This window comes from Drosophila novamexicana, unplaced genomic scaffold (assembly GCF_003285875.2).
Source record: "Drosophila novamexicana strain 15010-1031.04,08,12 unplaced genomic scaffold, DnovRS2.1 tig00000485-arrow-pilon, whole genome shotgun sequence".
NCBI classification, from domain to species: domain Eukaryota; kingdom Metazoa; phylum Arthropoda; class Insecta; order Diptera; family Drosophilidae; genus Drosophila; species Drosophila novamexicana.
The window spans coordinates 1,870,355-1,896,919 of record NW_020824808.1 but is presented as its reverse complement, the minus strand read 5'-3'; the positions used below and the strand labels follow the sequence as shown (position 1 = coordinate 1,896,919).

The following is a 26,565-nucleotide window of genomic DNA, read 5'->3' as shown; positions in this document are numbered from 1 at the left end:
AAAAGTATATTTAAAAAAAAAATATATAAACTTTATTACGGAGTGTAAAAAAGTCGACTAGTGCATACCCTGTGACCCAGAGATTTGTTTAATTAATGCTGACTAGAAATAATGGCAAGGGCCCAGCAGAGAAAAAGACTTTTAAAAAACTTCTTTTCGAGTGTAACGACATAGTTTCTGGGTCGACTAGGAGACCTTAAACCCTACCCTATAATTTTGGAAGGAGTGTGCAGCGGGACTGTGTTAAATCCATATTCTTACTTTTGTTGAACATATTTAAACATATTAAAACCTGTATTGGTGTACTTAATTTTCGGAAGAGTTTAAGATTGAAATATATAATAAAAATACAGTTTGGTAAATTCAAAGAGCAATAGCCATTTTTCATTATAATCTTTGCTGTATTATTTATGTTATTTATAAAATCATTTTCAATTTCCACGTCGAGAAGCGCAGACGTGTAAAATGTTTGAATATAATAATTGAGGATCCAGGTCGAATTCTATGCTTGACAAAAAATGTTTATAAATGTAAGCTAAGCGAGGAAACAGATTTCGTAAAACCTAATTCAACAAAATTATAAATTTAAAAACAATTAACAGCCATTCTATAGATTAACTCGAAAATATGATCGATAGAACATAAACAAAAGTCTAAGCTAACTTTCTATAAGCCAGGCAAGAGACAATGGCGTGTGTGTTTGTCTGCATGAATGTGTATGCATGTGTATGTGTGTGTATGTGTGTGTGTGTGTAGTATGTACGTGTGTTGGAATGGGTGTGTGTGGACGTGTGGGCGTTGTGCTGCACTGAACGCCGCACTTTGACGCCAAAAAACTTTTCGAATTTAATAACCTTAAAACATAGTAGACAAAATATAAAAATAAAACAGAAAACCAAACGCCAACAGCGAATGCTAAAATTTTGACACAAAAAAAAGAGGTAGCAGGACTCGTAGCTTGTTTCAATTTGTTGGCCTGTTAATGGCACTTGTCGATACAGTGACTATATACATAATCATAACAGACGATAGTGCAAAGTATAATATGTTCAAAGAATGTGCGACCAAATATAGAAATATGCCGGCCGGAAAGTTTTCGTTTGCGGCTTAGTTAGGCGGCAGGAAGGACCTGAAAGGACAAACACACACACACACACGCGTTTGCAATGGAGTATGGGCGCTGGCTGCTGCAGCTGGGCATATTAAATATGCTTCTGGGTAAGTTTCTGATACAGCTTTAAAGTCGAGGCTTTTGTGCATAGCCGACTCCAAGGTCCGGGAGACCGGTAATAATAATAAAAATATTTGAAACTTTTCATTTTATTGCCTTTTGCTTTTAATCCCTTTAAGCTGTTCAACCTTTTTTACGACAAAGTCGACGACGTGGCCAACTTTGCGGTTGACTTAAACGCACACACACATACAACACACATACGCACGCCATGTTGGCCTTAGTCCGCTGCCCTTCAGCTGCGACACCATGAAAAGTCATTTAGGCATTTCCGTTTCCGCTTTGCGCTTTTGTGCACTTGCCTTTTGTTGCTGTTCTGACCCAAACTCAGAAATTAGCATAGCAATAAATGTGTTTGTTGTTCCGTTTATTGTTGTTGTTATTTTGTTGTTGTTGTGCGTGTGTAAATATGGCACTGGGCGAGACCGCAAAAATGTATGCAAATTTCATGCCACTAAATTGTTTTTTAAATACACTTTCAATTATTGTGCCTAACCCGCTATGAAACTCCAATCGCCAAAAAGTCGCCCATAAATCTCATTAAAATGACAATTATTTTATTTTAAATGTTTATATCAACATTAGTTTAATGTTGCAGCATTAAAGTGAAGGTCGCAATTTGGAACCAAATGCATTCCGTTTCAAATGCAGCTGGCCAAAATGCATTAGTAATTGGATTTTTCAATTGCGCTTCGGTGTGTGTCACTTTTGCGCTTTTCCAACATTTTTCCATGTTCCCAGAGCAATTTGTCTGCACTCCAAGCGAATACGGTAGCTGACAGCAAAGAAAACATGGCAAACTTATGTAAAAACAAACTTTAAGACAGCAACCAAAAAACAAAGAAAATAAATAAAATAAAATATACAAAAAAAAAGTTAAAACGTTCACTTGTCAAGCAGACCTGACAAATGTCAACTGGAATGCCTAAAGAGTATAAAATATTTCATATACAAATATACCATTTCGGTTTTAAGGTATTTCACGCTTTAAGACTAAGTAACAATGCTAATATTAGTAGTTTTATTATTATTATTATTATTAATACTAGTATTATTATAAGATATATTAATTTTATATTGTCTGTAATACATAAAATCCTTTGAAAAAATTTCGGCTTGCGCTTTTAAAAAGAGGTAGGATAGATATTTGTACTTTTATCATTGTTTTTTCATTCTGATTATTTAATTAATTTTATTATTATTATATTTTTTATTATTGTTATTTTAAATATACTTAAATTTTATTATTCTTCATATTATTATTATTATTAATTAACTATAATTATTATTATTATTATTATTATTATTATTACTATTATTCATGTCATTAATAATATTTTTTATTTTTATTATTAATATTATCAATATTATGTTATAATTATATCATACAAATTATAGACCTCACTTTATTTGCAAATAGAATACTTTAGCAATAGAAGCCGGTAATTAAGCCCGGTTTAAAGTGTTGGTCCCATCCCCTTAATGTTTTCTGTTGCTTATATTTATATATTATATTCTGTTGCTGTCATTATTTTTTTTATCAAGGCTAGCTTTGATATTGTGGAAAAGTATTTCCCATACGAAAAAGGATTAAAATAGAAAATAAAAGAAAAAATAAGGACATTAAATAATCTCAGGACATATCATACATGTACATTTATTAATTTATTTCTAGATGAATGTCTAGAGTGAGTGTTTATTTCTATAAAATGTTTATATTATTATATTACCAGCATCCAATATAAAAAAAAAAATAAAATCGTATAATTATTTACACGTCCGCAAAGTTTATTTGCTTGTAAAGCTAAAACATAAACTTGCCATAGATCCATGGCATTGGAGGCCCTATATATAAATGTATATATCTATCTCATCGCACCACTATATTATGTACATCCCAAACGAAAAATATTTGTTAAATATCATATTTCTTTTTAATATACTCCAACCAAGCCAAACAAATGCATGCCTGAATAAGCGCAAAAACTTTTTAGCATTGATTTACTTCATGAACTCGAAAATATATTCGTGCAATTCTTTATTATCTACAGGGATAAGTCAACTAGATAATCCCAAAGATAACGGCATTCTCTTTTGGGAAAAACATCTATAAATATTTGCAAAAAGATTAGCAAGAATATGTGAAGCATGTCAAAGTGGAGAATTTTGCGGCATAAAAAGCGAATCAATTCAAATGTGAGCAAAAAACAGAATACCAAACACACAAATAGAGAAATTTGCATAGTTTTTTGAAGGTATTGTTTAAAAATTTTCTAGGCTAGCTTCAAGTATTCGAAGGACATTCCACGCCAAGGCTGACAAACAGCAGGCTAATGGCAGACGAAGCAGCAGCAAGAGAGGCGCAACGAGAGAAAAAATTTACATAAAGGAAACATAAATGTGACAATTTTATTTTGGAGTACGCCTTAAAGGATTTACCCACACACACACACACACATAAACACACACAACAGGCATAAAAACTTGCGCTATATTTTATTTGCACTTTTCTAAAATTTATAGACGCTTTTAAAATTTACTGCCAAAGAGTGAATAAGGCGGGAAGTATGTCTCTGGCAAGGACATGCCAAGAAAATAAATATTTGGCTACAAGTGCCTGGCCAAGGCGTTGGCAAGACGGCGGTGTGGTAGGGTAGAGAGTCAGCGAGGCAGCGAGGGAGCTGACTTGCTGACAGTTGGGCCGCTCAGACCCTTGCCTCAAGTGCCATAAAGTTTATTTAAACAAATTGCCTATTTTACAAGTGTCTTCAATTTTATTAAGTGTGTGATTTGGGTGGCAAAAGTAAATGATGTTTGTTCGAGTCGAAGACACGCCCCGCGCCGCTCCCGTCTCACAATTGCAATTGTGCGTGCATGTGTGTGTGAGTGTTGGTTTTTTATTGTAAATTCTTGTAAATTGTTTGGTGGGAGTGGCTAACCAACTGTCATGTGGCCAAAAACTGGCACTAATGTGCAGCCAGTATCTGAGGCCAGTAAGGCTGCGTGGCATGCAGCAAAGCCAAACAGCCGCACCCAAAATCAAGTTTAAACTTTGATGTTTTGCATAGCTGTTGTTGTTGTTATGTCTGCTGCATACCAAATGGATTTTAAAGAAAATACCAACAACAACAGTAGCAGCAACAACAGCAACAACAACAACTAGCAACAGCAGCAGCTAAGGAATCTCAGTTCTAGCAGACAGCAGCTACGTCTATTTATTTTAGCTTTTTTTGTATGCCATTTAGCTGCTCAATTTTTGTTGTTGTTGTTGTTGTTGTTGTTGTGGCACAACTATGCTTTAGAGAGATTAGCATCTTTATTTGTGTTCGCCTGCCACAAGTTGAACCCCAGCTAAAAGCCAAAGAAAGAATTACGTTAAAGTCGAAAGGCGAGAAGATACCCTGTAAGCAGCTGCAAGCTACATATTTATTATTTACTTTTATATATAAATAGACGAAAGCACACATACACACACAGGCAACTATGCATTTACTACCACAGCCATGACTTATACAAATTTCAAATTTGTTCTTGACAGAAATGAGTGAGAGAAGCTGGTTTCCACAGCTCTTGTAGTCTCGAAGACCCAACCGAACTGGCACCTTCTGCCCGTGTGGCGCCAAACCAATACACCCTATGCTAGTGTACAGGGTATATGCTAGAAAAAAACTCAAACCCAAAACAAACAACCGCTCGGACGACTGCGTGGTGCTCGAAGCGTTGTCGCATTTATATGCAAATTATAGATGCTTGGTATTTCTTTATGCCTGGGCCCGTGCAGATTTGTCTGCTCTGGCGTTTATCGTAAGCAGCGAACGGTTCTAGCCAGATTTAAATTGGCTAAATCTGCAGCAGCAGCCAGCAGCAGCAGCAAAAACAACAACAAAAGTAGCAGCAACAGCAACAACAGCGGCGACAACAAAGCAGAGCAACTTTTGTGTTGCCTACTTTTCAGGGCAGACAATTTGCATTATCCAGTCAACATGGAGTCAAGCGCAGAAACTATGCGCTGCATGCTTTAAATAAAATTCACGACAAAAAAAATAAAAATAAAGAGGACGGCTCTCTTGACTTTCTTTAGGCATTTTCATGGCTAAGGGAAATATCGTCTTTTCTTGCTTCGAGCTGCGTGCCTCGTGCTGCGGCTTCCACGTTGTAAGCCACAAGCGAACAGCTGTGCAACAATCAGCCAAGCAAACAGACAAAGCAGCAGACAAGCTGCCGTAGTTACCTATACACCCACACACACACACACAGACAGTTGACAGCAAGAGCAACAATCAAATTGAGGCAGCAAAAACTTTGCTCAAGTGCGTTGATTGCCGTGCAAAAAGTTGCCTTGCTTGTATTTGTTGTACCTATTTGAATACCCTAGCTGGGCATGTCATAACTTTTGTTTAAGGGAGAGGTATAATGATCCGATATATAACATATATATCTTACAATTCATTTCTTTAGAAGAGGTCTTAGACTTCTGTGTTTACGTGAGATTGAATGAGTATAAGTATTTGCTGAGACTGTTTTATTTTCCTTAGTGAGTTTTTAATCACACACGGTATATGATTACCGAGCTTAAGACTATTAAAAAGTTTAAAGTTTTATGATTTTGAGTCACTTTGCATTCCTTAAAGCTTACATATATTCTTTTGCTGCTTTACCAATCAATTCTTTTGTTATAAAAAGGAGCACAGCTTTTAATAAACTATATTAATGATTAATTATGTTGTTGAATATATATAAATATATATATATATATATATATATATATATATATATATATATATATATATATATATATATATATATATTTTATATTTATTTTATTATATTTTTCAAGGGTATATATGTATATAATAATATAGTAAAATAAATATATACGTATAATTTATACTAATATTTTAATATTTAATAATATATTTAACATTTACATAAATAAAATATATACATAAATAAAAAAATGTAAATTTTAATATAGAATAACATAGTTATATATTAAGTATTTAAAAAAATATATACTCATAATATAGTACAATAAAAAAAATATTTAAAAACCTATTCTTTCATCCTTAACAATAAATTAATAAATTTGAAATAATTAGGTACAATATATTTATTAAGGGTATTACTAGGGCGTAACCCAGAAGTTAACTGTGCATAAACACTAGGCACACACACACATACTTACCCTCGCTTTCTTGGTCACAGATACAGCTGTCATGCCTTTTGCCACGCAGGTGAACTTTTCCCAATATGTCCCCATGACACCGCACACCCCTCGGTTGAATATGTGTTTGTGAGTGTGCGTGTTTGTATGTTGTGGGGCTGTCATTAAGCTGCGGTTGCCGCTGCCATTTGCAAATGTGTTTGCCGTTGTCGTTGTTATAGTTTTTGTTGTTGCTGTTGTTGTTGTTGCTGCTGCTGCTGTTTCATGTTACTGCTAGTCAGCAGCTTTGACATGCTTCAAAAGACTCGTGTCACACTCAGACTCGGCTTGCAGCATGCGGCACGCAGCGTGCATGGCTTGCCTGAGGCAGATCCGCCTCTTTGTCGTCAGTGAGGCACTTTTGTTTGTTTGTCTATTGAAACTTTAAACAAGTTTTCAGTTTGTTTGCTGCCATTGACAATGCATAAAACAGAATAAAAAGCTCCGATTTCATAGACAGACAACCCGACCGCAATCTGCCACGCGATATTTAAAAATATATATCTGAAAATATTTGCCATTCCACAAGGTAATCTTTTTTTTGAAAACAATTTTAAGAATTTTGATGGCTGCTGCAAAGTAAACCAGCAACATCTGTCTCTCTCGCTCTCTATCTCTCTCTCTCTCTCTAACGCGCTCTTCAACTTTTTGCCGCCACACCTCGAGTTATTCCAACTGTAAAGTGCAACAAATTAAATTCACGAGTGCTGCTGCTGCTGCTTGTTGCTGCCGCTGTTGCCTAATGCCATTTGCAGGCAACAAAAATTATGCAGACAAGTTGCAAATTGTCGTCCTTGCTTGGCATTAAATTGTTGCTTATCATGCAGCATAGTGCTCCGATTCGCCAACTGTGCAGCGACATGGCCAAGATTATGGAAATTTCCGACAACTTTTCGCGCGTTCGCTCGGCAAGGAGCAGAGTTGCAATAAGCAGTTGCCCCACTAACAGCAGCAGCAACAACAACAACAACAATAAATGCAGCTAATGATATTAACCACTTTTTTTGTTGCTGCCATTTCCTTTTCAGCTGTCTGTTTGCACTTAAAAGCGTTCCACAAATTGTGAAACCCACGCGCGGTTTTCTTCCTGTTGTTGCTGGATAAAAACGTTTAGCACTCTTTGTTGTTTTCCTTTTTCGTTTCCCGTTTTTATTTTTTTTTTCTTTTTTTGCTGTGTCATTTCAGATGTTGAGCATTTTTACAAGTTCATTCAATTAGAAGTTGTGCGTCAGTTTTTTGTGCTGCAAATTTGTCTGCTTCCCATTTTGTCTGCCAGTTTTGCTTAATTTCTTTTTATATTAATTTGTCTCCACAAACATTTACTTTAAATTTTTGTAACTAATGTGCTTATCCATTTGAACAATTAAAAAGTATTAAATTTTAAGCATTATTTTGATTTATTTCATAATGAAGCACATATTCTGTGTGTCGCCTTTCTATGCGATTTTCATTAGTTGAAGTATTCTGGCTGTAAGAGTTAGCAACAAGGGAAGTAAAAGAATGAGAAAGGAACAAAGAGTAAGAGCGAGTAACACAAATAACAAGAGCGATAAAGAATGAATTTACAAAAAGAATGCAGAAGATTAAGCAAACAACTGATCAAATCGGACAAAAGGCAAAAGAGTGAAAGACATTGTTATTAAACAGAGAAAGAAACAATGTGGGAATATTTCTACTTCTTTTCTCTTTGGTATTACAAGTAGATGCATAAAGACAAATTCATGTTGGCAATGAAAATGTTTACTATGTTTCCTATCATACAAGTAAAAAAGAATAGTAACATAGTGATGTTACTTGTGGCCATGAGAATCGCATAGAAAGACGATTGATTAATATTTAAGAGATGCCCTTGCAAGCAAGCATATCAGATATCAGATGGTCAGCTGTGCATGCAATGTAATATCACACATCCCACTGATACATATAATTATTTCTAACAACGGATTACAAAGTTTAAGAAAAAATGCAAATACTTTGAAAGCTTTAACATTGAAATAACCCAAATGCACACAGCTGCAATTAGCATTTGGCCCAACATTTGCATACATATTCATACAATTCAACCTGAAATTATTCTTTATACCACGATCATAATCTCTGATGCAGTTTTATTTGCGCCACTCAAACACACACATATATACACACACACGCGCGCACATTTACAATTTTAAAGCTGGCAAATGCAAAACATTTTTGTGTCGTTATATTTTGTACAGCATTTTTATGACATTTTTCATCAGTTTATCTGACGTTTTTTTTATCGAATAACGCACCCAACTGCTGCTGGCTGTGTGTTTACCTCACGTATTCCAACTCACTCATACGCTCTCTCTCTCTCTCTCTCTTGTGGCAGCTATGCGACGCATTCAGTGTCTACTTGTGACTGACATCAATGTGCCAGAAATTGTTGATTTTCGTGATAACGTGACATTATCCTGCAGCTATGACATAAGTGGTCACACGTTAAATTCGGTTAAGTGGTACAAAAACGACAGCGAGTTTTTTAGGTAAGTAAACACACAAGCACACGCGTGCGCACACACTCTCACTACGAACAGACAGACTGTGCGTGTGTGTGTGTTTATAATTTATGATATTTATTTTGTTATTTTTGCGAGGCTGCGCAGCTGTCAAATGCATCGAAATCCGTGCCATAGCCCTGGGCGAAGCGCCAGCTCGTAGTCATAACCACTCTCAGTTACACCCACACACCCCACACACAGACACCTCACACACCCGCCACACCCCACACACATTCGCCACATAAATATGTTCATTGTCAGGCGACTTTCTTGCCTAATGAATTATTAAATAAATTAATTTACGTTGGTTCGTTTATGCTATGGCAAATTAATTTAAATGTCCTACCATATGAAATACTCTGTTGTGGTTGCCCCCGTTTTGGGTTTATAGGCTTTTAGTCGTGTGGCTCGGCAACAGCCATCAGTCACTTGCGTATTTCAACCTTTACACGTATGCGGCATGTAATATTTATGCCACAGCTGTTGGCAGTAGCAGTGGCAGTCGCCAGACAGGCGACAAGAAAGCCAACTAATTGCCATAGGAGCTGGTATCTGTTCTTGAGCTGGGCCAGAAGCCAACCAAAATGATTATTAAATGCCAATTTGACCTCAGGACGACCACTTCAAATGGTAAATGTGCAATCGAGAGTGGCACAGACTTCAGCATCATTAATATATTGCCTCATATGAGTCATAATCATTAGCAGCATCAGATGAAACTCAGTCACATGCATACATATATACACCCACATCGACATATATGTGTATGTTAGCATGCGAGTATTTGCACTGCAGCGTAATGAAAAATCTCAAGTGACTGCTTCGCGTTTTGCTTAATTAAAAATGAGAATGAGTAACGCTTAGGTGCTGTGCACACATACACACACACAGGCACACAGACACACAGACACATATGCCTGCAACCCCAAGTAAGTAAAAAGGGGGCTGCATGCTAAGCGAAAGTTTTAATTAGACAGCAGCAACAGCCGCTGCACGTGAAAAGTCAACTGTAGCCAATTGCAATTTTACTTGCACTTGTAATGCAACTGCAAATTAATGTAAACAAAAACTTTGAAAGGCTGAAACATGCGCAATATATATATTTATATGAACTTTTTTTGCATGAAGCACAAACAGCGCCAAAATTGGCTCAAAGCTAATAATTTTCGCACAGCAGGCAAAGTAACTTTCAATTGGCGGCCTTTTTTTTAAGGAGGAGAGCGCGAGCATTGTATTTTCGGTGTGTACAGCATATATATATATACATATATATACACATATATATATATATACACATATATATATATCTATATACATATATATATATACATAGATGTATATTATTTGCCAACCTCTTTCTGTGTTAACTTTTCTGTCAGTTTTGACTGCATTTCGATTTGTGTATACAACAGTTTAGCCATATTAAGCATATGCTAATACCCTAGATGATCACTTAAGACACAGAGCTGAGCTTTAATCGCAGGCTTGCAGAGATTCATTCATTTAACAGAAGATAGGCTGGGGCAGGTGTGTTTCTCGCTGCTAAGCTGCCCTTTGGCTCGCTCTGTATTGAAGGCTATGAATGAGGCGAAACTTTACCTTGGCCTTTAGAGTACAGTGTGATCTCGCCCGACCTCCTTTGTATGCGCTATAAATCTTATTAATCAACAAATAAAGTAAATTAAAACGTAATTATTTTTGCCAAGATCTGCTGCCCTTAGCCCATATATCCATGTAGTTTATTTAATACTTAGTTAAGGCGAGTATTTATTGGCTTTGCACAGCAAGTATGGGAAAAACTTAGGCATTAAACACAGAACACCGACTGTAATAGCTGCCACGAAATCCCTTGTAACGAGCCAGGCCGACAACCACAAATCGAGCGCAACAAGAGGAGGAGAGCCAGTTTATATTGCTTATCAAATTTGTTGATTTGCTGCCGCAGCAGACGGCGTCTAAGCCGCAAATAATTCGAGCCCCGTCCGCCTGCCACCCTGAGTATGCTCCTGCCCGGCCTTAGACAAGCAACAAACGCTGGCTAACAGCTATTAACAAGCAGCGTACAATGCGACTTATCAACACCACAACAGCCCACAAAAGTTGAGAGCATTTCTATGGAATTTCCCCAGCCCCTGCCGCACTGCCTCTTAAGTATTTATACCCAGTGAAATGGCGTAATAGAGCATACAAAACTAAATGAAATGGGTGTCAATAGAAAATACAGATAACACCATAAAGCCACAGTGTATAATAAATAGGGTATTCGCCAGTCGAACCACATTTTACTTAGCCAGAGCTTGTTTATTTATGTGCTGAAGCCACTTTTGTTGTTCAGCGCTGAACAAGTTTTCCACTTGAACACTTTTGTTGTAGATTTTTCTACAGATAGATTCAATATGTATTTGAGGGATTAATGAGCAACAATCTACAATACAAAACAAATTGAAGAAATCACACAAACACACACACACACACGTACAGACGCACAGAGAGAGCGGGCTGTGTTTGAGTGCATGTAAGCCACTTGTGTGCAAAATCTCCATTTCCTGGCCTCGTTTCGTTTATGGCTCGAAAGCTTTTAGCGTGCCTTTTGGGCCGATTATCAGCTGACCATGCAGGCCCCTCAAAAGAGGACAGTAAATGGCAGCTGGCACAATTTGCGGCCAATTTGGAACCACTCAAAGCCAACCCTTTTTGGGGTCAACTAACGCTTTTGCTATTGCTTCTATTCCCAAAACAAAAAAAAAATAATATTATAGATATGCGCCGCTAATGCAGACCGTTTTCCGTAAGTTTCCCGTGCAGGGCATTCAATTGATCGATAATAGCTACGAATGCAATGAGTCCTCGTGTCGTGTGGATCTCAATCTATTGGGCATCAAATCGACGGGCGTCTACAGGTGTGAAGTGTCCGGCGATGCGCCCCACTTTAAACTAACAGCGCGTGCGGCCAACATGAGCGTTGAGGGTAAGATTTCAGCGCCCAACGGTGCGGATACGTAATAAAATGAAATTTCAGTTGTTTGTCTTAAATTAAAATGCATGCGAATGTGTGTGTGCGTGTGTGTGCGAGTGTGTGGGTTTGTGTGTGTCTATATTTGTATGTGTGTGTGGACGCATATGTAATGCAAATATTTTTGCCGCTATCCATCGGCAATGCCCGCTGCGCTTGCCGCACAGCATAAACCAAGTAAAATGTGTAATTTCCGTGATATTTTAATGGTAAACAACATGCGAAGAAAACTGCAAGCAACATGCAGAGCAGTGCGAGAGCGCCTTTTGCATATATGCTGACTGCGGGCCAAAGTGGCTGCAACAGCGTGCAACGTGCCGCATGCAACGGCCAGCCAGTTACACGCACAGGATAAGCAGCCCGGCAGCAGGATGTATTCGCACAAGAACCAACGAGCAGCGAGCGGCAAGCCGAACGTTTTCATAAAATGTAACCAAGAGATGCATGTGATTCGCATCCCTAGCTACACACACACATACACTAACACACACACGGACACACTCCGTAGCTGGAACGCTGGAATAGCGCACAGGAATCGCGCTTGCTTGCCTCGAGTCTGCGGGTGTGCGGCCCATATGTGTGTGTGTGCCTGTGTGTTGGTGTGCGCCTCTGTGATTTACGGCAGCACTTTATGCTTAAAAAGGATATCGCTAAAATGAAAAGCTCCGCTGCCGAGTGCCCCGTGCCACACGCCTCGTCCCTGCTGCCAGCCATACATGTACAGGCGGATGTCTGCTTATGTGTGTGTGTGAGTGTATGTGTATGTGTGCTCGTTTTTCTTGTTTTTATTTTCGCTTTTACTTTTGCCCACACACACACACACAGCAGGATGTTTCAGCGCGTCCTAGTGGTGCCTGCGCTCTCACTGTGCATGTGTTTTATGATCATCTATTTTTTCGCTGATATAAAATAAATATCTTGTAGATGCGCTGCGTAGTACATGGGAGCCGCTGCTCGCTGCTGAAATATTTTTAAAAATTTATCAAAAGCAAATAGAGAAGTTGTTAAATAAACAACAAAAAGAATGCTCTGTATTTATTCGCAAGAACAGCATTAGCAACAGGGGCAGCGGACGGGGGCGGCGGTTAGAGCCGAGGGAAGGATGTTAGCAACAGGGGAATCAACTGGGCCAACCAGCTGCAAAATTTACATGTTTAATGCACCTTTAATATTAGCCTTCAAACTGTCACTAATGCACTTCTCCTAACTTTTTTATAGATAATATTACATTTGTATTTAGTTAGACATTTACTTGTGAATGTGTCCCGGCCTTGCCCATGCCAAGGGTATTGATTTAAAGTGTTATTTCATTTCCACACATTTTAAATTTTACTTATATTTTTCATAGCTTCCAACCGATCGAATGCAGAACCCAATTTTCCAATTCAAGTTTTTCGCCTGCCTAAGTCCCGATTTTCATCTTTAGATTTTAATAGAATATACCTTTTATAGCGCATATCATATATACATATAAGGTATAAGTCATATGAACATAAACTCATCCTTAAAATGCTTCAAGAAAATAAATTTAAAAATAAGTTTACTCTAAACTTATTTTCTCCATCGTACCACAAACGGGAGTTTACAGTATTACAATGATATATCTTTAATCCGTCATCTGCATGCACTAATAATTATAAATTGTAATAATTTTAATAACAATTTATAAATACATATGTCTTATCACCCTAACATTCTCTATCTAATGCACAATATATATTTCTTTATATGTTAAGCTAAAAGTTTGCTTTATTTTTCTAGCACTGCCCCAAAACAATCCGCTTATCAGCAGTTTTCACTCGATGTATCGCTTCGATGATTTCGTGCAGGTCAACTGCAGCACAGATTTTTCAAGTCTCTTGACCACGATCAGCTGGTATATAAATGGCGTCAAGGTAATTGGGTACATGACACACACACACACACACACACACACACACACACACTTACACATACTAACGTGGATTTGTCTTGCAGGCGTCCCAGGTGGATCTGCAGCCCAGCGTGGAGACAACAATTGCGGCGCACGATTACAATCTGAGACGGATCGTGTCTCAGCTCAATTTTTATGCCAACGATCCGCGTTTTCATCAGCTGCAATTGCAGCAACTGCTGCAGCAGCGACAACAGCAGCAGCAACAACAGCAACAGAAACAACAACAACTGCGCGTTATTTCGCCGGCCCGTCTGAGTCTCGAGCTGCGCTGCGTCGCCGAGATCGAGAGCTATCCGCAACTGACGCGGGAGACCAGTATGCAGGCGCTGCTCTTTCGGGATGACATCGATCTAAAGAACCAGAAGCAGTTCAAGTCGGGTGAGTGGAAGCGGAACAGACGGTGGAGTGGGTGGGGCGCTTAATGCATGCGACCGCAATTACAGTGCCCACTAAAGTGATGCGCACATGTGGCGACTGCTAATTAAAAATGAATGCACATTCAAATATCCACTGACAGCGGTCGCATATTTGGACAATTTACAATACAAATAAATATAATTGCAACCGTATTCTTTCCCCCTTTCCCCATGCCTTTTAGCTGCACCCCGCATCGCTTTGCTCAGCGCTCAGCTACTATTGGCCGCGACAACCGCAGCGGTGGCCGTCATCGGCACGCAGTGGCTCTTCAGGCCGCTGACATTTCAATATGGCGGACGGAAGTTGACGCGCTGCAAAATGGCGACGGCAGCGGCAACGACAGCAACAACAGCTGCAACCGTTAGTTTTCACATTTAATTCAGTTTTTATTTTTGTTCTGTTTGTAAACCGTTTTCTAGCTTTAAGCAACTGAAATGCACGTGAGAATTTACAACTAAAATTATATCTGATATGTGTGTGTATTATGCACATGTGTGTACATCACTATGAGAAAAAGAAGAAAAAAATAAGTACAGATAAATCAACCTAATTTAAGACGCGGCAAGCTAAACTGTGTAAATAGTCTGTAAGTATGCGTATGCAATACACAATTAAAAGTCATCAATAAATATGCAAGCGACGCGCTAGTTTTTCACTTCATACTCAATTGCAGCCATAAAAGTTGCATTTGCATGCCCAACACGCCCACAGGGTGGCGCAAAAGCCCGTTACCACAAAATTGCCGTTAACTATGCCATTGGCCTCTTCCTCTTTTATATGCCATGTATGGGTCATATGCGCTATGAGCATATTCGTCCCACAAGCGCAAAAAGATACGTTTGTATCTGAAAGATACACGCATATAACACAGTAAGTATCTGTTAGATTATGAGTTATTATTAGATAGTGGAAAATGTACTGTTACTAATTTTGTTCTTATAATTATAATTATTAGTTCGATAGTTTATGAAAAACTACTAAAGTGTTTGTACTGTTTGATTGATTGATTGATTGGCTGATTGATGACTGGTCCCAAACGTGCATTTGAGTGGCAAAAACTGAGGATATACAATTTTGGATAGAAGCTTTCTTGTGGAAAGATAGGAGATTTGAAAATGTGTCTACAACGTTGTTATGAAATATTTGCCAAAATAATTGAATCAATAGTTATAGAAACTACTTCTTGTGTTGCACGTAAAATAATTAATTTAAGAAAAGATATATACAAATTTTTACTGTTATTTAATAAATTGCAAAGAACAAAGGAATTCAGAAAAATTCGTTACATAAACAAAAGTATTTAAGTCCTTCTTGCCCCACAATTGTTTATATATCCAAAGATAAGTCTACATAGAGCATCTCAAAGTCGTACACCGACTGCCCGATCGTTTGCGGAAGACCTCATATATCCCAACGGATGGTCGATCTCGACTTTTTACTTTTTATTTCATGTTAAAATCGAATTCAATGAATTCAATTGCAATTCCTTTTTGCATACACAATTTTGTGGCTGCAAAAATGCGCGCCCGGCAACGCTCTGGGTGTTTGCTGGAGCATGTGTTAATGGCCCCACCTACATTCACCGCCCCTTCAACCGCATTCGAATACATTCAGCAACACCCCAGACTGCCACTCACACATACACATACGCAGACACACGTGCACACACCCCAAACACTCAGATTGCATATCAATTACAGCTCTTGACAGGCCCAGATTGATTTTTGTTTCTGTTTGCATTTAAAGGGATTGCTCTTCATTTCCGGCTCAAATTTAATTTTTTATTCGCATTATTTGGCTGCTGGTTATTTCTTACAGCACGCAGCACACTGTTAAGTATCAGCCGCTGCATCACATACGAAAGTCCCGAAAATGTCTGGCCTGAAAAGTCCTGAAAGCATCTGACAAATCTGAAATCTCGAGTGATTAACATACGCACACGATTCTCTGGAGGTTTTTGGGGACGATTCCTCGCATATTCGTACGGAACTTCAATCAAATACTCTTCCATGTTTTGTTAGCCTTAAGGAAGTGTTATAAGTATAATCCTGGTCAGCTGAAAAATGAGATGCCTCCATATATTTGTGCGATAGACTCGGAAAAACTGAGAATGTTATTTCCCAACTTACTTCAGGGCAAGAATCTGGGAATATCGCAGAAAACTCTTGTTGAAAACCCATGTCCAATATACAGTTATGACTTGAGGGGAAGCAACTTTGTTGATTGAGAGAGAACCAGAATTAATACTTGTTATTCATTGTGAAGATAGCTATCTGCCATAGTATATAATATCTTAAAGCTCTGCCAGTGAAAGTCATACATCTACGGCTGATTCAAATTGAAAAGGTATCTGCAGGTTTCTTTAGTAAGCTTTCATACAATAGGTTCAAAGTATTCGTAAGGTTATGAAATTGACTTGACAAATTTTCACAGCCTAAAGTGTCACTAGTAGGTGATATACCCTGTGCTACTACAACTTGGCTTTGGGCGGAATACCTACAGCTGCAGCTAAAGCTACTCTGATATTCGGTAAAACAGCCTTTTTACTGTGGTCATCAGGCCTTAATGCTCGGCATCCAAGATGCCATTTGGAGCTGCCAACACTGAGAGCTTCTGCTGCTTTGCAGCTTCACAGTTCGATTCCTCTTAAATATAGATGGCATACATAAGTAGGCGCATGATGTCGTAAGCGAACGCGATACACTGAATTTATTTCTATAAAAATGAAAAATGATGAGTCAAAACTTTTGTCAAGCCAGCAAACTAAGCAGCCACAACAGAGAGCAGAGTGAAAAGGCTATTAAGCGATAATTTATATGTAATCTGCGATGTGAATGCAACTCAGCGGGTTGCAGCCAGCGGGCGGCGCTAAAAAGGGAAGAGCAGCTGCAGCGGCTGCAGTCGAACAGGAAACAAGACGCATGCTGCTGAAAGGAATTCTCGCTTCCCGTGGGGCAATAAAAATGCCTGTCGAAGCAAACTCCAGCATCGGACGGTGCAAATATTTAAAGACGCCACGTTAACTTTGCTCTGTCAGGCATAGTGCAGCATAAGCCCCGGAGGCTATTTGAGGCAGACAATGTGGACAGTCGAGGCTCGGGGCAACTTAAAGGGCAAATAATTTCGAGTGCGGCTTACATAACAACAACAGCAGCAGTAACAACAGCAGCAGCAACAACAATAACAACAACATCAAATGCCAATTACAATTGCTTTAATGTGCAGCGGAAGGGTCAGTGGGCTGAGGAGTTGCACTTGCCGCTCCAAAAAACCGCAAGGATTAAGTAATTTCTGCCAGACATGCAGCAGCCACAATCTCCAAATGAACACAAAAACTTTGCCAGCGGCAAAGGGCGGGCAGACCCAAAGACGGGGCCTGGCACTCTAATGCACTCGTGTGTGCAATAAATTGGCATATCCTTGCAACACAAGCAAACACAGCACAAGTAACTCTGCGCCGGTCGGGCATGCTCGACTACGAGACACCCTGAACCCAAAAACGAACTGTCTTTACAAGCATTCTGTATATCTTCTATACAAACGCATTTCTTCTATGCACACATATGGAGCTGCTTTGGTTCTTCTTTCCTTATTTTCACACTTGAGATATGCATTTTTGCCTAAATTGCGACTATGAAGTTCCATCTTTATGAAATTTTTCTGGCTTAAATAGGGCGCCCAACTTTATGTGTATTGCAAAGCTCCAGGTTACAAAAAAAAGTTTTTTTTTATTTTGGAAATATATGGTAGAGGTATCTAAAAAGTGAAAGTGAACCAACCTACAAAGTTGAGCTTATCTAGCCCAATAATATTCGAATTGCCTTTAAAACATGTCTCAAAATTTGTTTATTATGAGAAGAGAAATTGGGTAGTGAAATATAGTAAAATACTTCCAAATCAATAAATATCGATTTTATGAAATAGGGCGGAAAAATCGACATAGATGATAAACTTATTCAGGAGAATATATATCTTCCACATTGACAGTCTCTAGATTTTTTAGTTTTTGAGATCGTTCGTTGAGCGTTCGCACAGAAGGCAGAAGGGCAGGTAAACAGACAAGACTAGATTGACTCAGCTTGTCGTGCAGGTTAAGAATATATATATGCTTTATTAGGACGTGCATTAACACAAAAACATTTTACCCTTTTTACACATTTTCAATGGGTGTAAAAAGAGGGATAGATAGAGGCAAAGAGAGACAGAGAGAGAGAGAGAGAGCGACCATAGTAGATTGAAGAGCTGCACACAACCACACAATGCACGCACACACGCAACACAATGCCAATGAGTTTTGCGTGTGTCGATGCGAGTGTATTATGCACAGGATGCGCATAGGAATAAAAATCCTTTTGCACTTAATGGCAACACCGAGCCAGAAGGCACATTCATCTTCGAGCAACCGAAGACTTAATACCTTATAAGACAGCTGCACGAGCTGATTAGGTCTTAACAAGAACTTCATTTGGAAAAATTGCTACGATGGACGCTACATAATGTGATTGGTCGGTTTACATCTGTTGATAAGATTTTAGACACAAATATGCTATAATCCAATTAAAAGATTTATTCTTAAAATGGAGTTAACTCTTGCCATATGCGCCATATATGTACCAGTCATTTTGAGTAAAGTTCGCTTTGTATTATTAAAACTCAATTATTAATGGGTTGTGCCCATCGCAGCTGCATAATATAGAATTTCGCTCGAATTTGGAAAGCATTTTGATCATAATAATTGTTTTATTTATAAAGGATCACCTCTGCAAACCGTTTCTGAACCGAGTGGGTTGGATTTTTTTTTATTAAGAATAAAACGAACCTTTTAATGGATAATTTGGATAAAGAGGAGCTCAGTCCCAAGCAGATATTTCCTAAATGGCTTTGTTTATATTACAAATTTTAACTAAACAATTCCTAAGTTCTTTGGGATAAATAAATAACTTTTTAAATTTATTAGTACCATTGAAAAATATAACAATTAAACGAAACAAAGTTTATAGATGTGTAAAACAAGGCGCATGTGCCGAATCGTATGGCAAAGCTTTGGTTCGAATCGTCCAACAAGCCCCCGAACCCAATAGCATATACATAATGTAGTAGTGCCAGTCGCACGCCTTATCCATATCTTAATATATGCTTAATTTCATCAATATATTTCTTTAACTGAGATACCTTTTTATATATATGCAATCCTGCAATTCATATTTCATTGGCAAATTATAGCACACTCTGGAAGGGTATAAAAAGCCAGCAGTGGTAGCAGTTGCAGCAGTTGCAGCAGCAATAGCTGCAGCAGTAGCCAGCAGTATTTGCTCTGTCTAGCTTGCCCCACCCTGCGCTCTGACAACCAGCTGGTCCGTGTTTGGGTAATATTATTTTGTGCTAAATTTCTTATTCTACCGTGGAAACTCATAAAATTTGCTGCTCTTTTGTGTGGACCCCTTTTGCGTACGACTTCCGGTTGTGCAAAGCTCTTTAACCACTTTGAAGGACATTAATTTGCAATGACCGACGCCGTCATTCGTTCTGGCTAATGTCTCAGTTCTCGTTACGCTTATTGAATGCGTCGTACCTATCAATATATATATATATATATATATATATATATATTCGTATTTGTGCCAGGCATGCGAAGATCCTGGCTGGCATCGGGGACGTGGTCGAGGACAATAAAGTGGCTAGTGCAATATTAAAATAGGTCGCTTTAAGAGCCGCACGCATAGTTGAGAGTCAAACACATGGCCACTGATCCGTTTGCCCTTTTAGAAGATAGATTGGCATTATTTATTCAAGCTACACGGCAACTGGCACAGGACAGAGGAAACAGGACCCAGCGCTCAGCTGAAAAGAAAAATTGTGTCCTGAGCTGCTGAGATTGCATACATTTCGCTTTGGCAGCACATTTTTTAGCCAGCGCAGCTAATGAACCATTGACGGGCGATGTGTGTGCAAGTAAGTATGAAGCTGAATCCCCAACACGATCCCCCAGCATATACATATATACGCTCTCTAAAGTGCTTCAATTTTCAAAAAGAATTATAATCCAAGTTGTTGGCGAAACAAAGAGAATAGACTAAACGAAGACCAAATACTCTCTCTAATTGAACACCTCAACAGATTTATCATATGGAAAATTGATAATTACATGAGCTCGTCGCACAGTTCTTATAGGAACTTAATATATAGTATAGAATAATTTGCACAGTAGAGTATACTTTTCACTTGGACGAAGTGTAAGTTGTGTTTTTATAAGTAAAATTCTCTTCGCGGAATTAAGGCTTTAAAAAAAATTTTAAATTTCCCTAACCAAATAACCTAGCCCAATAAAATAATAGTAATACCCTCGAGTACTATTAAAAAATGCCATATTATACAGTATTTGCGTGTATTACTACTACTTAATGCCGTATAAGATATATAAATTGTATGAAGAAAATGTTTGCAATATTAAAAGAAATACATATATTATAGGTTGCAAAAGAAACCTCTTACAAAAGAAAATCATTAAGCTAATCAAGGAAAAATATATTATTTATGGTGTCAAAAATAAATTTTTCATGGCGTGACAAAATTTTATTGCGAAATTAATTGCATCAATTTATGCATAAAAGTAATTTAAGACATATAAATAAAATAGTTTATTTTTATTTATTTAAAAAAAAAAATCAGTATAAATAAAAAGAAAGAAAAACAATTAAATGCTTTAAATAAATTAAGGAATTGGCTTCGGTGGGGTAGAGGGGATATGCTTGTGATTGTCAGCGGCAACAACGACACCGTCACCTGCCACAAGCAGCGGCAGCACAAAGCTGCAACATAGAATGTGCGGCAATAGCAACAATAAGCCAAAGCAGCAACAAAAACAGCAATAATGACAATTGCAATTGTTGCGAATGGGCAGCGAAAGCAAGCCAAGATGCAAGGGAAAAGTGGAGTAAAGTAGAAAAGCATTTACTTGAATTGACTTCATCCGCTTTGTTTGTAGCTGCCACTACTGCAGTTGTTGATGTTGTTGTTGTTGTTGCTGCCACTGCCACTGCTGTTGCTGCTGCTGCTGCTGCTTTGGACTAGCCGTAGCCGGGCAGGCAATCAGGCGCAACGACTTCCGCAAGGACAACGGCAGCGTCGACGCCTGGCAACCGCAATTGAAATGTTTTCATTGCGACAACTAAAAATTGTCATCAGGATTTTCATTACCTGCGGCCAGCTTGGCTTTCGCAACGCTTTATTAAAGATGCTGCCAGACCCACAGATACAACCCATATATATGTATATACCCTATATACATATAGCCCATACCCGAGGTTGGCTTCGGCTTTAATTAAGTTTGCTGGGAGCATTAGTCGCTTCCATTGTGTGGATTCATTTGGCGCCAGCCTTTATCAGGCGTGAAAAAATGCAATTAGTAATTGGGTTGCGTGCATTTCAAGGACCTTGCACTCAATTGCAAAATGCGGCAAATTAAATCAGTTTTCTCCTTTTTTCACCCGCCCCTAAAGCACTTTAAGGGCCCAGCGAAGAGTTTATGAAACAACACTTTAATTTACACCAAGAGCAACGGCAGCTGTTTAACTGCAGCATGTCCTTGCACAAAAAAGGACATGCAGGCGGCTAACAGCTAACAGCTAGCTGCTATTTGGTTGACACATAAAAAATTAGCATAAATGTGCGGTTCCAAGGCGAACGCAAAGAAAAGTTGTAAAAGCAAACGCCATTAAACACATCAACTGGAAAGAAAAACTCATTTCAGGACAGCAAAGTGGGAGACACCAAAAAGAAAATGTATAAAAATCAAATTGGACACACAACAAACGATTTTCCCCAGCACACACACACACGCAACAATAACAATGTCCAGCATTTGGAAGAGAGCAAACTGGTAATATAAGAAAAACAAAAACACGACAAAATGTTGTTCTTTAAATGGCACAAAATGTTTTGAAAGCTTATTTTTCATTTGCTTGGTACACGAAGCAAAAAGGGCAGCATAATATATATATATATATATATATATATATATATATATATATATATATAAACTATATAGAATACAGATGAAGATGAGCAAAAAAGCAGCTTACAACAAAAAAGCGCACACACACACTCAGACTCACACACAGTCTTTGCTTGTATAAGAAATAACTGAAGATAGTGAAATACTAAAGCACAGGGCAGCAGCAGGAAAATAAAAATAAATAAACATGGCACATAAAATGAAAACTAAACTTTACCAAAAATGTTATGCGCCATACGAAAAAGTTAGGCGCACACACACACACACACACACACACAAGAAATGCACTTTTGTTCGCCTTTTCCAGCATAGCTTGATATTTGCTTATTTTTTGTTATATTAGCCGCGCTCCTTGCCCATTCCATCAGATTCCATTTCCATCGCCTGGTGTGTTTGTTTTTTTGTTGCATTTACTGCACTTTTTACGACACAAATCGAAATTGTCATCCATTCGCTCAATTTGTCGTCTTGGTCGCCAACTCCGCATCCAGTTCCAAATCCAAATGCCTCGTTGCACAAACATCATATGAAACATTCTCTTGTTTTTCCAAATAAGCAATTTACAAGCTGCCACAGTAAAAATAACATCGGCAAATACGAATATATTAGCTAAAGTCCAGCCAATTCACAAGTAAATACAAAATATTAAAAATCGCAGACATATGTATGTATTGCATGCAGAAGAAAGTCTCTGCAAAGTCTCAAGGCGATACCTTTCAAACAAACAGCTTAATTCGCCTAGAAACAGACAAACGGGCAGGCGGACAAGCGGACAGACGGATGGACAGACGGACGGACGAACAGGCGGACATGGCTATAGTGAAGCTTAAGGTAAGGATAGAGCATTTATTAAAGACTTGGAATTTTGATAAAACAATCTTGGCATGATATTTTTAAGGATCTAATTCTGTCAATTTTAATTAATTTTTGTAAGCTAATAATATTTTAATGAAATATCGAACTTGAGAAATAACCATAATTAAAAAGTCATAAAGCAGGAAAAGCAGAGTTGCTATTCGAAGTCGAAAATTTTATCGATTAAAATAATCTTTTTAGCTTAGACAAGTTGTTGCTGTACTGTGGCAAAAGAGTCTAGTTAAATACACTGCAATCAATGATACCCAATTGAAAAAGATAATACGAAATTGATAATAGCAATTAAAAATTGAAAATTGTGAATAGGCCAAGTAATTCACGAAACATGAAACCAATCAAAATTATAGTGTTTAACCCACAAATTCGTTAACTGGTCAATTATTTAATTGTACCATACTGAGAAGAAATAAATGTACAATGCAGGTTCCTTGCGAAAGACATGCATCAATTGTTAAATACGGAAAGTGCTGCTGAAATTAAACGAAAATTCATGTCTTATGTTGAGGAGGGAATAACGGAGACATGAAGATAATGCGATGTATATGGGAGTGTACTCAATTGAGGCCTGCACAATTGCAAAGGCAAGTTATTAACGGCTTTATTAACGCAATGTGGCAACACAGAGCCAAGTGTCGGCTGCCGACAATGGCAACTCTGGCGCCTGACGCTGTTTTCTGTAATGGCCAAAAGGACGCGAGAGCAGCTACGAAATTATGGTAGACTTTTTGCCAACTCAATTAATGTAAAGTAAACAGGCGACGGAGTGCCCATTTTATAAAGTCCTTTGCAGAACGAAATAGTGTGTGTGTGGGTGAGTGTATGTGTGTGTGTGTGTGGGTGTGTGTGCTTGCCAATTAGAGACAGATGCTTAGATACATTCGCATTCGTATGGCATACACATTGCAAAATTAATTAGCTTACTTCACTTAATCGCTTGCAATTTGACTGCAACGATGCCGAGTGCCGAGTTCTGAGAATCCTTGCTGTTGTCCTGGCCCACGTTCGAGTCTTTGTCCTACTGTTGCTGCTGCCATAAAGTAATTTGCATTTCCAGCTAATGCCATTTGTATGCGCATATTCCGATTACAATTTAGTTAAATTTGTTGCCTCTGCCAGCCGCCCGTTGCCAGACTCTGCTCGTAGACCCTGCAGGCTGTAAATTGTCCTTGCCAGTGTGCGACATTTTCAGCTAGCAAACTATTGACAATGAACTAATTGCTATTGTTGCTGTCTGGGGACATATTTCGACTGCAAATAAACTCGTTGCCATTGACGTTGCCCATTCAGCATGGCGACTCTGGAGAACATTTGGCCCACCAGCAACCTCGGGCGTCATCAGGACAGCTTTAACTGAACTAAACTGCGCTGACATAGTTGCTGCTGTTACTATTGTTGTTGTTAGTCCGTAACACCAGCCAGCCAGCCATCCAGATAGCAGCAGCAGCAGCAGCAGCTGGCACCAGAGCGTCCACTCGAATGTCTCAAGAGCTCCTCTGGCAATCCGGGCGCTGACTGCATCCACATCCGCATCCAAAAGACTTTTGATGTGCTTCAGCTTCTGGTGCTGACACACACCGCACTCTCCAAATCGCAAACAATTACTTTTTCAAGTGCTGCAACGGACCCCCTCACATTCCCCCGCTTACTCCTTCAGCTTACCTGTGCCACATTGATCTATCATCATGCCACATGCCAGATTACTAACAGCAAATGACACGCCTCGAGCGACCCGATATGCACAGCTCGCATTAGAACTATGTTGAGAAATCAAGTGCTACAGTAGCTACTCGCTTTGCTGATCTGTGAAGAACGGCAAGATGTGCCCTGTACGCTATGCACGCTGTAGTTCTATGCTCAATACTTGTCTTAATTATATGGGTAGCCTTAGAGCCGTAAGTCCATTGTCAATTTGATAGACATATTGTATTTCATATTAAACAAAACCTGGCCAAGCCTATCGTATATCGATCTTTAATTATCCAGCCTAAAATCCAAGCATTGAATTTTGGTGCTTCAAGTTTTTTGCATACAGCTTTTCATCTTGTTTAAGTGCTAGTTGATTTCAATAATAAATATAATTATGGTAGTAAAGGACTAGCTTATTGGGATGAAAAGCAAAGATGTGTTTTAGATTTTTTTGGGATATAAGATCAAAATACATTATTAGCTGGGAAGGGAATAACCTCCTGCGTTTCACTCTGCTGTTACATTATTGTACTTGGATTTTGCGTCCACTAAAAACACCATGTTATCAGGCCTATCTGGACATTGAAAAGGATTTCCCAATATTTCGAAGTGGGTCCTATTTAAAGCTACGCGCTTCCATCTTTTGTCTGCTTCCGGACAGCCCTTATAGTAATAATAATAATAATAAGAATCATAATAATAATAATAATTATAATAATAGTAATAATAATAATAATTATAATAATAATAATAATAATAATAATAATAATAATAATAATAATAATAATAATAATATTAATAATAATAATAATAATAATAATAATCATTATAAAAAAAATTAACAAAAATAATAATAATAATAATAATCATCATAAAAAAATTAACAAAAATAATAATAATAATAATAATAATAATAATAATAATAATAATAATAATAATAATATTAATAATAATAATATTAATAATAATAATAATACTAATAATAATAATAATAATAATAATAATAATAATAATAATAATAATTATAATAATAATTATAGTAATAATAATAATAATAATAATAATAATAATAATAATAATAATAATAATAATAATAATAATAATAATAAAAATAATAATAATAATCATAATCATAATATTAATAATTATAATTATAATAATCATAATAATAATAATAGTAATATTAATGCTAATAGTAATAATATTAATAATAATATGCTTTTAATAAAATACCATTGCATCAACATTTTAATTATTATAAATATTATTATTTTTATAAAAAAGAAAAGAGACTTGCATGACAAGATTTCATCATATATGTATATTATTATATTATATATATTATGATTATTTTTATTGTTTTTGTTATTAATATGCCTTAGATTATGAATAAAGTATTTTGTACGTATTGTGCACAAGAAAAGTATTTTAAGATTTTAAGATTAACTTAACCGCAGACACAGTGCCGGAAAATGATGCAAAATTATGAAAATTATGAAAATGATGAACTAAAGGAACCAAACGAATGCACCGCATATAAACTTAAATTGAACTGGTCGTAAAATCATATTAAATTATTAGTTTATAGATAAGTTAAGATAAATTGCAGCTGCAGGTTTATCAATGGATCTGCATGTTAATTGGCAACATATTTATTCTATATTATT

At 37.5% G+C, this 26,565-nt stretch overlaps 1 protein-coding gene across 2 annotated transcripts; it reads left to right on the top strand.

The window, feature by feature from the left end:
* Positions 1–910: 910 nt before the first annotated feature.
* On the top strand, positions 911–14,942 carry LOC115761469. Of its 2 annotated transcripts, XM_030703236.1 has the most exons (7): positions 911–1,218; positions 8,788–8,941; positions 11,716–11,924; positions 13,731–13,864; positions 13,947–14,283; positions 14,504–14,682; positions 14,742–14,942. In XM_030703236.1, the coding sequence occupies exons 1-7, from the start codon at positions 1,167–1,169 to the stop codon at positions 14,745–14,747; spliced, it is 1,071 nt and encodes a 356-aa protein (XP_030559096.1). In that variant the 5' UTR covers positions 911–1,166; the 3' UTR covers positions 14,748–14,942. The 2 variants fall into 2 exon arrangements, with proteins under 2 accessions (XP_030559096.1, XP_030559095.1); XM_030703235.1 differs by having other exon boundaries at positions 14,504–14,942.
* The last annotated feature ends 11,623 nt before the right edge of the window (positions 14,943–26,565 follow it).

Excerpts from the sequence above, each read along its gene's own strand:
- LOC115761469 (XM_030703235.1), top strand. The coding sequence starts at position 1,167 with ATGGAGTATGGGCGCTGGCTGCTGCAGCTGGGCATATTAAATATGCTT. Across the intron at positions 1,219-8,787 it reads CATATTAAATATGCTTCTGG|CTATGCGACGCATTCAGTGT; the intron begins GTAAGTTTCTGA and ends CTCTTGTGGCAG. Across the intron at positions 11,925-13,730 it reads GGCCAACATGAGCGTTGAGG|CACTGCCCCAAAACAATCCG; the intron begins GTAAGATTTCAG and ends TTATTTTTCTAG.